This window comes from Thunnus maccoyii, chromosome 8, assembly GCF_910596095.1.
Source record: "Thunnus maccoyii chromosome 8, fThuMac1.1, whole genome shotgun sequence".
Taxonomy (NCBI): domain Eukaryota; kingdom Metazoa; phylum Chordata; class Actinopteri; order Scombriformes; family Scombridae; genus Thunnus; species Thunnus maccoyii.
Window position 1 is genome coordinate 25,028,279 of NC_056540.1, and position 12,877 is coordinate 25,041,155.

General features: G+C 39.5%; 2 protein-coding genes across 6 annotated transcripts in view; one reads left to right on the forward strand and one right to left on the reverse strand.

The window, feature by feature from the left end:
• Nucleotides 1-12,877, forward strand: part of maea (macrophage erythroblast attacher, E3 ubiquitin ligase) — a 102,790-nt gene that overhangs the window by 60,159 nt on the left and 29,754 nt on the right. The gene's annotated exons all lie outside the window — the stretch shown is intronic.
• The window catches only part of LOC121901487 (C-terminal binding protein 1), a 34,161-nt gene that overhangs the window by 8,035 nt on the left and 13,249 nt on the right, over nt 1-12,877 (reverse strand). For all 3 annotated transcript variants that reach the window (XM_042418277.1, XM_042418276.1, XM_042418278.1), the window contains exons 2-5: nt 5,815-5,969; nt 3,469-3,613; nt 538-641; nt 17-119 (exon numbers count right to left, since the gene is read on the reverse strand). In XM_042418277.1, coding sequence (XP_042274211.1) covers nt 17-119; nt 538-641; nt 3,469-3,613; nt 5,815-5,969 — 507 coding nt within the window. The remainder of the gene's footprint in view (nt 1-16; nt 120-537; nt 642-3,468; nt 3,614-5,814; nt 5,970-12,877) is intronic.

The window sequence follows — 12,877 nt, forward strand, 5'->3', positions numbered from 1 at the left end:
ATGTGTGTTTACTCACCGAGCCCTATGAGTCCCAGCGTCTCTCCTCTGATCCTCGCGGCTCCTGATGCCACTTCCCGGATCTGCTCCACGCTCTGAACCCGCGTGCCTTCCCGGAGAGCCTGGCGTGAATAGCGATACATTCTTATATGCAAATATCACACAGACAACAACAAAAACAGTCCAACATGATCCATCACTAAGGTTTATCACATATTATCAGGATTTCAAACGTAGCTAAAGTCTAAATCCTGATTAGTTCATTAGATACTGTGATCGTGATTGTTACTAATAACTGATTTGAGGAACAAATCATTTACTGTACCTTCTACATCTTACATCAACGTCTCGACTATTTTCAAATACAGCGACATTCTAAAGAAAATGAAATGTTTTAATATTGCTGATATGCCAGAAGTCCAATAATTAGTAATCGTGGAAACTAAAATCATGATAACCGAATGTACACGTCTAACCATTAGTTCATTTCAATCCAGTTTTATTAAAGTCACTTTTTATCAGCCATACGAGGCTACAAACCTGGTGCAGCCAGGTGGTACGTCGGTACAAGGTGAGGATGTGACACAGCGTGGAGTCCGCCGTCTCCTCCACCGAGGCGGCTGGCATATTACACACAGCTATGCCTGTTAGACCACAGAGCAGATAAGGATTAGTAATTGCTTTTGTGCCCATTTGAGGAGAAAGATGAAGATTGTTGAAAGCTATTTTGGTGGAGAAGCACGAGCCGAAAGTGTGATGTCAGCGCTTTTAGACACCGCTGTCGAGCTTTAAATAGCAGAGACTCTTGGTGGAAGGAGATAGGGGATGTTAGGAAAGCTCTGGCTGTTGCAGGAGGGAGATGAGGTTTTACTGACTTCACTTTTTTTTCTAAAAATATTACAGACTTGTTGCAAACATGGAAATGCCTTTTTGGTTGCTAGGAAAATATTTTTGTGAGGGTGGCTGTTTCCTTTTCTTTGTCAGCTTATGAAACCTATGTTATATCATAAATGATACTACTGTGAAACTATCATTATTAAAAGAGTTAGAATATGAGAACTGTTGGCAGCTGGGAAATTGAAAATAATATCTTTTTTCATTTATGAGATTAATGCTTACACAGAGAGTGATCAATCAGTAATTAAGAGAATGTGTGAATTTAATTCATTATTAATTCATACATGGGTGTTCACATAAAATAGTGCTGAGTTTAAACATGATGACGAAACCTGGATTTAGTTAATATTGTCATTTTTTTTCTTACTTTTGAATCCGTAGGCCACACAATAAAAACATGTATATTCTGGTAACCCATCACTTACTGTGTACACTACGGCTGCGTTCAGACAGACGACAGCACATCATGAAAAAATGCATCCCTCTCATCATTTGAGCAGAACAGAGAGCTCAGACAAAAAAACAACCCATCACCGTCCGACAACACAATGCAGCGTCACCCAGCAGGGTGCTGTGTTAGCTAGTCAAATATGTGCAAGCTCACATTCCTGGTGGATTACGTTTTAACGTGAACGCTTTATATGGGCAGAAATACAACATGTGTCACTAGAGACCGAATATGAATCGTTTATGTATGAACTTGAGTTGCTCAACTTGAATAGTTTTATTAAAAATTGAATCTGAATAGCATGATTTGAAATTGTTGGGAACTGAATTCCAATAAACTTGAACCTGAATGTAATATTATGAAATTGAATTTGCTTTGAAAGTATTTGATCCTCACTGAAATTTCAGCTCTCTATATACTTCCACCACACTCACAATTCAAATTTCAGTTCATTGAGACTTACAACCGGTCGCTGAGGAAGAGCGATCGAGTGCAGATTCACAGAATTCCTTTTCACGTACCACAACGACGGGTGCTTTTCTTTTGGCTAACGCGTCTCCTTGCTTCCCTCGCTTGCGACTCTTCCTCGTGTCTCAGCTCCTCCCAGCGAGGGTGCGAGAGAGAGAGACACGAGGACGGAGGAATTTAATTCATCAAACGGGACGCTCACTCCAGCGTCATTTTGAGGAGACGGCATCTAGTCATGATTCACAGCAAAGTCAGCTATCAATGTGTAGAAATTATTATTTAACAGTTTAAACTCTAAAGTTTAAACTTAAAATTCATGCACAATTAATTAACTCTTTAAACTCTTAATAATTTCTAGGCTACATATTGATAGCTGGCAGGAAAACACCTGATAACTGCTCCGATGTTTTATTATTTGATTATAAATCTATAGCAGCGTCTGGCTGTGACAGAATAAGACACAAATAGACAATTTAAATCCATTAATGACTGAGAGAACAGAACAGATGAAAAGGAGCAATAAAAACAGCTGTAGCCTTATTTTGTGACTCTGACGTCCTTTGCAGGCTCAGGATATTAAAAGAGACACGCAGCTGTGTAGCGTCATATTTTCCTGAAGGAGCTGAGATGTACTTAAAACAAAAAAGAAGAAAGGAGAAACGTTTTGGCTTATGAAGGAAAAATAATAAGGTTACAAGAATGTTTTTTTATGATTGATTCAGGATTGAGTCATTTTTATTTTATGAATAAATATGAAAAGCTGCTGTTGGTGCCGTCATTCTTGTTCCAAAGGGTGTTTTCCTGATCTGCCGTATTACAGCAACAGCCCGACTGTTTACCGTCCCATCGGATCAGCTGACTAATCAATAAACACATTTAATTAAAGGGGTGTTGCCGTCCGGTAAAAAGATTTCACAGAGGATACGCCTGTCGTTCCTCGCTCTAAGCTTCTCCAGGAGCCTCCTCTCTCCTCTCTCCTCATCTCCTTTGAGGTGCATTTAAAGGATTGGAAGATCCTCCATGATGGCGGAGGGAGATCGGTTTCTGGGTCACGGAGGAGAGAGGACGTAACAAGGAAGCATAAATTAGCATCCCATGGATGAATGGGAGTGAAAGAAATGGTCAAAAGCGTAGGTGCCGATTGGCCGAAAAGGAATTCTGCGAATCTGCACTGGATGGCTCTTCCTCAACGACCGGATGTGAGTCTCAGTGACCTGAAATTGAGATGTGAGAGCTGAAAGTGAAAGTATATAGAGAGTTGAATTTTCAATGAGGATCAAACACAGTTTCAGAGCAACTGAATTCAATTTCATAACATCACATTCAGTTAAAAGTTTATTAGAATTCACTTCCAAACTAAATAGATTCAAATCATCAAATCAGATTCAGTTTTTAATGCAATTAATCAAGTTGAACAATTCAAATTCAGATATAAACGATTCAAATTCAGCTTCTAGTGACATATTTCTGCACACAGCTGTAATTCTACTGTGTTTGTCACCGTTGCCACTACAAAAGATACAAGGATGATAAATTTGGTCACTTAAAGTATGGTGAGGATATTACCATAGTAACAGTAAAGCAGTGAAGTGCAGTACAGCGTTTCTACTACAGACTCATCTATATGTGTGTGTGTATGTGTGTGTGTGTGTTCTCACCCAATTCGCCAGCAGATTTGATGTCAATGTTGTCATAGCCGCTACCGATGCGGACGATGATGCGCAGAGCTTTAAACTTCTCTAGATCTTCTCTCATCAGAGTGATGGTGTGGTACATCAGCGCTCCTACAGCTTCATTCAGCACCTGGACACACACACACACACACACACACACACACACACACACACACACACACAGTTTGAATTAGCTAAATTATAAAGAGAGACATATTTGATAGTATGTGCTTATACAGTTGACTGTTTTCAGAGTAATAAGGTGCTTCATTTGAATACAAACAGTACATATGGAGAAAGTGTGAAGGTAAAGTCATCAGCATTTCTCTCTGTAGATGTGAGCACAAGTCAAGTGTGTCTTTGCGGAAATCACTTTTTGAGAGATTGTCAACAACCACAGTTCAGCGAGTACACGCTCAGAGCGTTTCCATGAACTCCATTTCTTGGTTAAAGTCTTTTTCTAGATGTGCTGTTTATATCATTCTCATATCCTGTTTTTGAATACTCTGCCTGCATTTCCTGAATATTACCATGGGAACAAACCTTTTATAGCCACAGGAGTGGAGATAAGGTGTCTCTGCATTTGACTAAAACTGACTAATAATCAGCAGGATTCTTCTTCTCATGGGATTCTCAGTGGCTTCTACTTAGGATGACGGCTTATTGTCTTAATTGAAAATGAAATAATCTGACTTGAAAGCAGATAACTTGATTATCATATAGAATGGGGATATATAGCCGTGTGAGAAAAAACAGTTCTGCATCTGCCGTCACCTTTTAATTAGTTCTCAGTTAATCATACGATCTTTTTCTAACGTTTGCCAGCCCTCCTAGTCATGCGTGCGAGAAAGGATGAAAATGACATGTGGTTCAATTACAATAAAAAAGCCCTTTTAATTACACAATGAGGTGGCTGCTTACTAGAGAGCAAGAGAGAGAGAGAGAGAGAGAGAGAGAGAGAGAGAGAGCAAGAGATAGTTAGTGAGCGAGGGAAAGCCATCTGTTTCTCCCACGCTGTGGCCTACTGAGCACGCTCACAGAGAGAGTGTGCCTGGCAGTCACCCAGAACGAGACGTAACCCTGCCAGACATACAAACCCATTTACAATCCATAGTGGCGGTGGCAAGATCTGAGCCTGACCCACATTTTAGGGTTTGCTCTCTGTCCTCATCTTTATTCTTCTTAACTTCATTTTTCTATCTGAAATTTTACTCTTTTTCTTCTTCTGAACTTCTCTTTTTTGTTTCTGAAACCAGTAAGCGTTGGAGCGTTCATTGTAAACAGCCAATCCTTTTTTTTTTTGCCAATTTAATGTGGTTACTTCAGATCCTCCCTTTCTGACTATCATCAGAAAGGGAGGATCTTCTCAATTAACAGAAATCACAGTCTACAGCCGTGCTTGCAGCTTTGTTAGACTGTACTTAAGCACGCTGGCACTTTAAACTTGATCACATGATGTTTAACAGATAGTTTACAAATCAACCTGAGGGCAAAATGAACATCTGTACTAAATTTTATGCAAATTCATCCAGAGGAAATGTCAGAGGATCAGTAGGATTTCCTCCTCTCAGGACCATGAATGTCTGAACAAAATTTCATGTAATTTTTTAAATATACATTTTATAATTATTAAGATTCTGGACCAAAGTGTTGAACTGACCAACAAAAAGGCCGACATTGTTATCCGTAGACCTACATCGCTACAACATAGAGCATCTGTGACATCGCACATTTCTGAAGGGATGTTTTGAAGTGAATAAATGAATAAAAAGTGGAGCAAACTGTAAACACCATGACTGTGTGGTCTATGCTGATTTGTCAATCAAGGCAAACATGTCCCTAAATTCACCCCAGAGAGATTTCTAGGACTGATAGTTATTATTTTGTTGCTGTATTTCTAATTTAAATAAAATTATGATTGAACTATATCCATTTTTCCACGTAATCTAACACTGCAGCTGCTCCCACGTTATAAACAAACATACAAACTGCCTCTTTCTGTGATGGTTTCAATATTCGGCTCTAAATGTTGCTGCTTAAGTCAGTTTTAGATTTTCTGTTTTCTATAAAAAATATACATACATAGAAACAAAACAGAAAATGTTAAAGCTGTATTGAGCTGGTTGTACACTGCTGAATCACAGACACCAGTTTATATAAAAATGCTGAACTGCTATGAACTTTGTCCTTCTTCCTGTGACGCCTTTCTTTAAACTTCAGGTTAGATATTTTTACATCACTTCTGGATATTAAAATTTGAATTCTCTCAAGAAAATGATGATTATATGATGTGTGTGTGTGTGTGTTACGTTATGTGGTTAAATGTCTTACCTTCTCGTGGATCTCCTGTGTGGACTGCGCGTCACAGAAGGCCACAGTTGCTACATCTTTCAGGATGGGCATCTCCACAGTGCAGTCGCGCCCGTCCAGCAACGCCACCAGAGGGCGCGGGTGCATGGGCCCGTTCATGATGGGTGGCCTGATGCCTGCAAACACACACATGAAAAGAGAGAGAAAGTGTCAGGTTGGCAGAACAAAAGTGGGAACGGAGGAAACAGTAACATGAGCAGAAAGTAGTCTTGATCGTCAGAGGTAATGTAGACATTAAATCACTATAATTTATATTGTGGAGTTGTAACACCTACATAACTGCAATTTCCTATATTATTAAACCTCTCGCTTTCATTTTCCGGGTCGCATCTTCCAGCGTTTCTTAAACTTGTCAGCAGATTTCAGTTGTTTGTCATTCATGAAATCTAAAACTGAAGATATGCAGTTGCTTCTGGGCACAGACGAGGTCCCGCTTAATCTGCATCCCATAATTTTTCCGCTCCGGACTGATGCAATTGCTATGACAACTGTGACAGTAAGCGTGAAGAAAAGAAAGAAAAAAAAAAGAAGAAGAATTTCCCAGAGCAGCTGTCTATCTGCTGCAGAGCTAATTCCCGTCGTGAAAGGTCATGTTTCACAGCTGTTTTTCCCCTTATTACGTTTAAGGATTTTTATTGTTTTGGTTTCATTATTACTGCCTTTCTAATTAAGTTTATCGATTCTTTGAAACATGTAGTAACTGGGAAGATGGAGGTGGTAGGTAGGTAGTGTGGTAGAAAACTTGAACGTTCAGAATATCCCTGTGGAATTAAAAATTGTGAGGCAAAAACACTATGATAATTAGAGGTACTCTTTTGTATTTTATCCTGTTCATAATCATAGTCTAAGACCCTCATGAACCACTGAAAGTCACTCTTAGGCAATAACGTCCAGCTGTGGCCTGTAGCACCTCACGCCATGCCACACGCCCCCTTTGGCTCATGGTTCTTCCCCTCTCGTCTTAACGTTGTTAAGCTGAGCTAGCCACTTCTGTGAGTTAGTCAGTCACTATCTTTCTCAAGCATACCTTTTATTGTATTTGAATATTTATTGTAACTTTAGCAAGGGTAGTATTAATCTTGTTTTACTGACTACCAACAAACAAAAGTTTTTGGATGACTCAGTGTCTATTGTGTCATTAAAGTTTTTAAGTAGTAGGTGACACATCAGGGGGATGTAATAGCCAAGCTTGGCTGGTTTCAGTGTCTGACATTTCTCATTTAACTCTACATTGACTGGTATTGATTAAAGGGCTTCTTCCAAAAACCATAGCTCAACTCTCTGTTTTAGAAGTTCAGAGCTCATACTTTGGCCTAGAGTGAAGTAATTACAAAATAAATTAAACAATGACTGTTTCAACATATGAATACATTTGTTTTTATTTGTTGTGGTTCATGTTCATTCTTTTTTTTTTTTAACTCATTCATTCATTCAGCACATAATTTGCAGAATTCACGTCATGTTCCAACTTTGTTTGTTGTAAGTTATTTTAAAGTGGACGTTAGAAACTGGTTATTATTACAATGATTTTTCATACAATTAAATGGTCAGTGTTTAGGTCAGTTTGGTCAAGTTTGCATTCCTACTACATCTGGATCTTTCATCCGTATATACACACTACTTTCAGCTGATTATTTCAACCGTTTATCCACTACTCTAGGCTAATTATTCTAAATGTTCATCCTCTCTTTGCAAATTATTAAAACCATTTATCAACTACTTTTACTTTTACTCTTACTTAGACTTAATTACTAGCTTGCTACCAAGATTTAACGCACTCTCAGTGGCTGTAAGGTGTTATAACTGACACAGGTTGGTGGGAGGTGTGTAATGTGCAGTCTGCTTATTGTAGCTGGTATTTTACTGGTTCTTGTTACAATAAATTCACTTAAGATCTGCATCCCACCAATTTGTAATGCTATTTTGATTGTTATTTCCCTCCTAAACAGATATTTGGATGTATTTTTTTTAATCAAATCATAATTTGAATTTATTTTATTTTGTACTCCACAATCTTTCCATGTACCTCTTTGCAACTACAGAAGTACCCTCTGGGGTACAAGTATCCCTGGTTGGGAAACACTGCTCTAGATTATGTCACAATTGCATTTTATCTAGCATATCTTGGGGTTTGTGCACATATATGCAACAGAAATGTGATACTTCATAGCTCAGAAGGGCTAAATGACTCTGAAAATCAGGGAAAAGTCAGTAGACAGAGGTTAGAAGGTACAGCAGTTCATATGAGGGAGTGATATCCGTCATGAGAGACAGCCACTAAGTGAAATCTGTCCGAAATCTGTCAATAACTGAGTAGAGTGAGCCTCCTCTGCGATTTTCCACAGGATGTTTTATTAAATCATCTCCTCAGATTAAACCATTACCCTCAAAGTGCTGCGAAGCCTTGCAGTTGCATCTAACAAGGCAGATATGCATGACAACCCCACTAGTGGGCCGTTTTTCCGGAGAGCAGTGGTCGATGGAAGTTGCATTTATTAGTTTTCCTCAACTACCCCCCTTCCCCCCCCCTCCACTGCAATCAGCCTGGATCTCTCAGTTTGTCTCTCTACAGATGACTTAAGGGTCAATCATTCCAGATCACTGATGGACATATTGACTGAGACCCAAGACATCTGAGGGAAAGATAGATTCAGAGGAGCTTCTGAGACAGCGTATGTAATTGGATCTCTTTGACATGTAAAGTTTTGACAGCCCTCTTAAACACTGTTGATGAAATAAGTGCAGAGTTATGCCTCTTTCTGCTGATGCCGACTGTACCCATCACTCATTTCTGACTTTTTTCCATACGAGATGTTCAGGCTGACATCTCAAATAAGTGACCTCCTCTGTCATTTCACTCAAAATATTCCAGGACCTCCTAAAACATTTTTCTGACCTCCAGATGGATACACAATTGGCACTTGCTCATTTTCTAACTGTTTTACAGTTGCATGAGCTCACATCATGAGAAAGTAGCTGAATTATTAAACCAGTCAGTTCAAAATCCGCATTCTATAGTCCATACCATGTTTTGGATGCCAAGGATCCCTGAGAAATTGTGGACTTGTAGACAGAAGTTTGGCAGCTTCAATCCCACAAATTAGTTTGGAAAATCCGGGCAGAGAAACTGAGTAACACTCTTCCCATAACAGCTATCATCAAGTGAGTAAATGAGCAAAATAAATTAAGGAAGGAAAAATCCCTGCTGGAAAATTTTTATAGCAGTATGCATCAGTAATAGCTTTTTGTATTTAGCTTGCATTTAGCTTTTTGTAAAATACAACCTGTCAACATGAAAGCTCCTGTTGTTTGGGTTGTTGTGTCAGTGTAACGCTGTTAAGAAACGCCACGCTTAATGATTTTTAAACAGCAACGCTTTTTACCGGTAATAATAATCATTGTTGCTGCACTGGAAATTATTTGGCTGGTTAACATTCGCTGCTCCTGGTGTTTATTTCACCTCCATCTGCTCCAGTAGAGCAGCTCAGTGACCAGAAGGTGAGGGCTGTGTTGTACTGGGCAGCTCCCAGGAGTGAATAAGTATAACTGTATGAATAATATGAATAAAAAGCAGACGGGCACTGGAAAAAAACATGCAATGAACCTCCCTGGACAAATGTAGCTGGATGATCTTCCTGTTTCTCATGGAACATGCAGTTCTAGGAAATAAATGTACTGTTTAAGATTTGAACTCTTTCTCCCTTTTTCAGAAGACTCTCAGTGAGCTTCTCTGGTTGTCGAGTGAGCCAGTGTGCAAGCATGGAGAAATAATGTAAACAGTGATTGCATGCATTTCTGGTTCATGCTCCAGTGTGCTGCAGTGTTCAAGGTTCAGCTGTAACAGGATACAAGTATTCAGAATCTGTATTTATAGAACAGAAATCAGAAATGAAAAACATTTTGAAAAAGCAGTATTGAGATTTGAAGAGGACGCTTTTTCTCTAACAAAAACATACTTATGGTCTATTTTTAAACTAGCGTGCACAGTACTTTGTCTTGCGTGCATCATGCAGTAGAAGAGCAGAGCATGGGAGAATATACACAGATCCATGTCGCTGTAACCATGGTTGGATGTTGTGGTTGCGTTTAGATTTGGTTTGATCTGAACATACTTACTATAAGTGCCTATATTGAATTATAGTTCAGCTCAGCTACAGTTTCAATTTAATTAGATTTTTATTTTATTTAACTCGATTGCTGTGTGCTGGTCGGTGCTGTCGTGACACTTAAATTTCCCTTGAGATTAATCAAGTATTTCTTATTCTTAAACGTCTAAAATCTGTATCACTTAAATTTTGCTTACAGTATATTGCAGCACCAACAGCTCGCTTTCATCTCTGTCAAGATGAAAGCACATTCTGCCTGCTTTCGATGTTAAAACAAAGTTGAGGGATGATAAGCTGCCTTGATGCTGCACTCAGAAGCTACATAGAAGCAAAGATAGCTCACAACTCCCATCACTCAATTTCCATATTGTCTTCATATCTCCATCGTCAGATTACAGCATGAAACTTGATCTGATGAAGCTGCCCGCAGCGCAGTGAGACCAATAAGGTGTAACTCAAATCCTGCTCACAGTGCCTTATGTTGCCTGGTAAAACATTAGCTTTTCCATAATAGGATTTGCCTGGAGGCCATTGCACTTACGCGTCAATACAAAATCAATGGTGCATGGCTGAGAAATTGGAATTCATCAACGGCAAAAAGTACTCGAGCTTTGACACCTCTGTAGCACACTTGCTCGTAGGTCTTGCACTTTACAATATTTTTGGCCCACGGACTCGTTTTTCATGAGGTTTAATGTGAGAATTGAGCAGAGACACTGGGAAACAAAAGGCGATTCAGAGATGCGTTCACCAGCACGCAACAACGAAAACTGGTCCTTCCGATCGGTTGTGCAGCAGAATGGCGTTTTTAAGAGAGTAACAGAAATTCCAGACATTTCTACGGCTCACACTTGGTCACAGTGAGGGAGGAAATAGCTCTCATTCCAGCGCCAAGCATGACCTTGGGAGGACCAGCACTACTGACTGCTGAGTAGTACTATAATGATAAAACACTTTCTATCTCTCCCACACACACAAACCTCAGAACTGTAAATATAAATCCACTCTCTGTCTTTGAATTCTTAAATCAAACTCAAATGGCCGTTATCTCTATCTTCATTTAATATATTTTCTTGCTTTCCCGTCATATTAAACATTCATTAAATTCTTCATTATAATAAATAATTGCCCAGACTTTCCTCTCACTCTGCTCAGTTTCTAAATTCTAAAACCTCATCCATCTCTACTCCCTCTCATTATATTCAACACTCCAGTACATATTCTCTCCCTCTCAGCCCCCATAACCCTGGGTTGGGTGACTGCTGGGAGCTTTCACAGTGCAAACAGGCCTTTTGACAGCCAAGGGGGGCCGCAGCCCCAGCTCTGCTCTTACCATCCATCCAGGGATTTTTTTTTTTTCTGCAAGTAAGCTTAGATTCAGATTAATTACTGTATTTGCTAAACATTTCAAGGCAACGCAGCAATGCAGTGGCAGTGATTTGCGACCGAGGCAACGTCAAAAATGGAGGAACAGAAGGTTTTGTTGGTGATAATTGTTCACTAAAAACAATAACCATCTGCATAGTAATGACTCTGCCTGTGTACTTTGTGCTTGAGGGGCTGGGACACTAAATTACATCCCCCAATATTAAAATTGTGTCCCTTGGAAGATTTGTAATCAGACAGAAATTGCGCTAATGCCGTTTGACTGACATTTCAAGATGGAAAAAGCATCTGCCAATGACTGCTGGGACTGCAGAAAGTGAGCCAGTGGGAAAGCCCTGCAGCCTGCCCAAATCCAGCTGTCACTGACCAGCTCACAAGAACAGCTGGATTTTTGTCCCGGGGGAACAAGACAATGTTTTCATACTGTCAGTCAACAAAGACAATGTGTAAGATCAGCGTTTTGCATGTGCAGGGCACCGGGAAATCCGCCAACCTCGATAGAGAGTGATCTGCCGAAACAGGCTGGAAGTCCCTGGTTTTGACCTACACAAGAGAATCACAGCAACAGTGTGTTATTACACTCTTAAAGGGGACGTATCGTGCATATTTCTAGGTCTATATTTATATTCTGGGGCTCTACTTGAATATCTTTGCATGATTTACAGTCATCTTATACTCGCCCTTTATTCAGCCCCTCAGTTCAGCTTCTGTTTGAAACAAGTCGTATCGGCTCCTATCTCTTTAAGACCCCCCTCCTGATGAGCCGACTCTATTCTGATTGGCCAGTTGCCCCTCGGCAGACTTCCAGCGGCTCGGGACGCTAAACAAACAGTAGTAGTAGAATATAACTTCTTTTTCTCGTTCTTTACTCAAAATGGAAACTTCTCAAATACATCCGTACATGTTCAAGTCGGAATCTGATCTGAAACATGAGAGTGGACAACGTGAGCAACCTTAGCAACAAAGGCTACCAATGGACGGCCATGGCTTTTGACTTGCAGGGACCGTTTTTAATATAGACGTCCTAAAACAAAAATAACAGAAAATCACAAAAAGCATAATATGTCCATTTAAAACAAGAGGTTTCATTTCCAGAGCATCTGTGTGTAGTTTAATATTCAAACATTTAACTATAAAAAGACTTCGTACATGAATCTAGAGCTGAAATAATTGGTCGATTAATCAATTACTCAAGGGACATAAAAAGCAATCCATCATTCCAGCTTCTCAGCTGTGAAGAGTGGTTGCTTTTTTCAGTTTTTTTTTAATCATCATAAACTAAATAGTTTTATTCAGTTTTGGCCTGACAAGATATTTGAAGACATCTCCTGGGCTTTAGGACATTGTGATGGACCTTTTTCACTATTAGACTAAACAATAATGAAAATATGAAACTCATATATGCTCCTCATATTCACAGCCATGACACACTGACCTCTCATGTACATTATGAACAAATAAAGCATCTGTTGTCGTTCATTTCAGTCTATTCAAACTGCCATTCGCACACCTCTATAAAACATTTCTGTTTG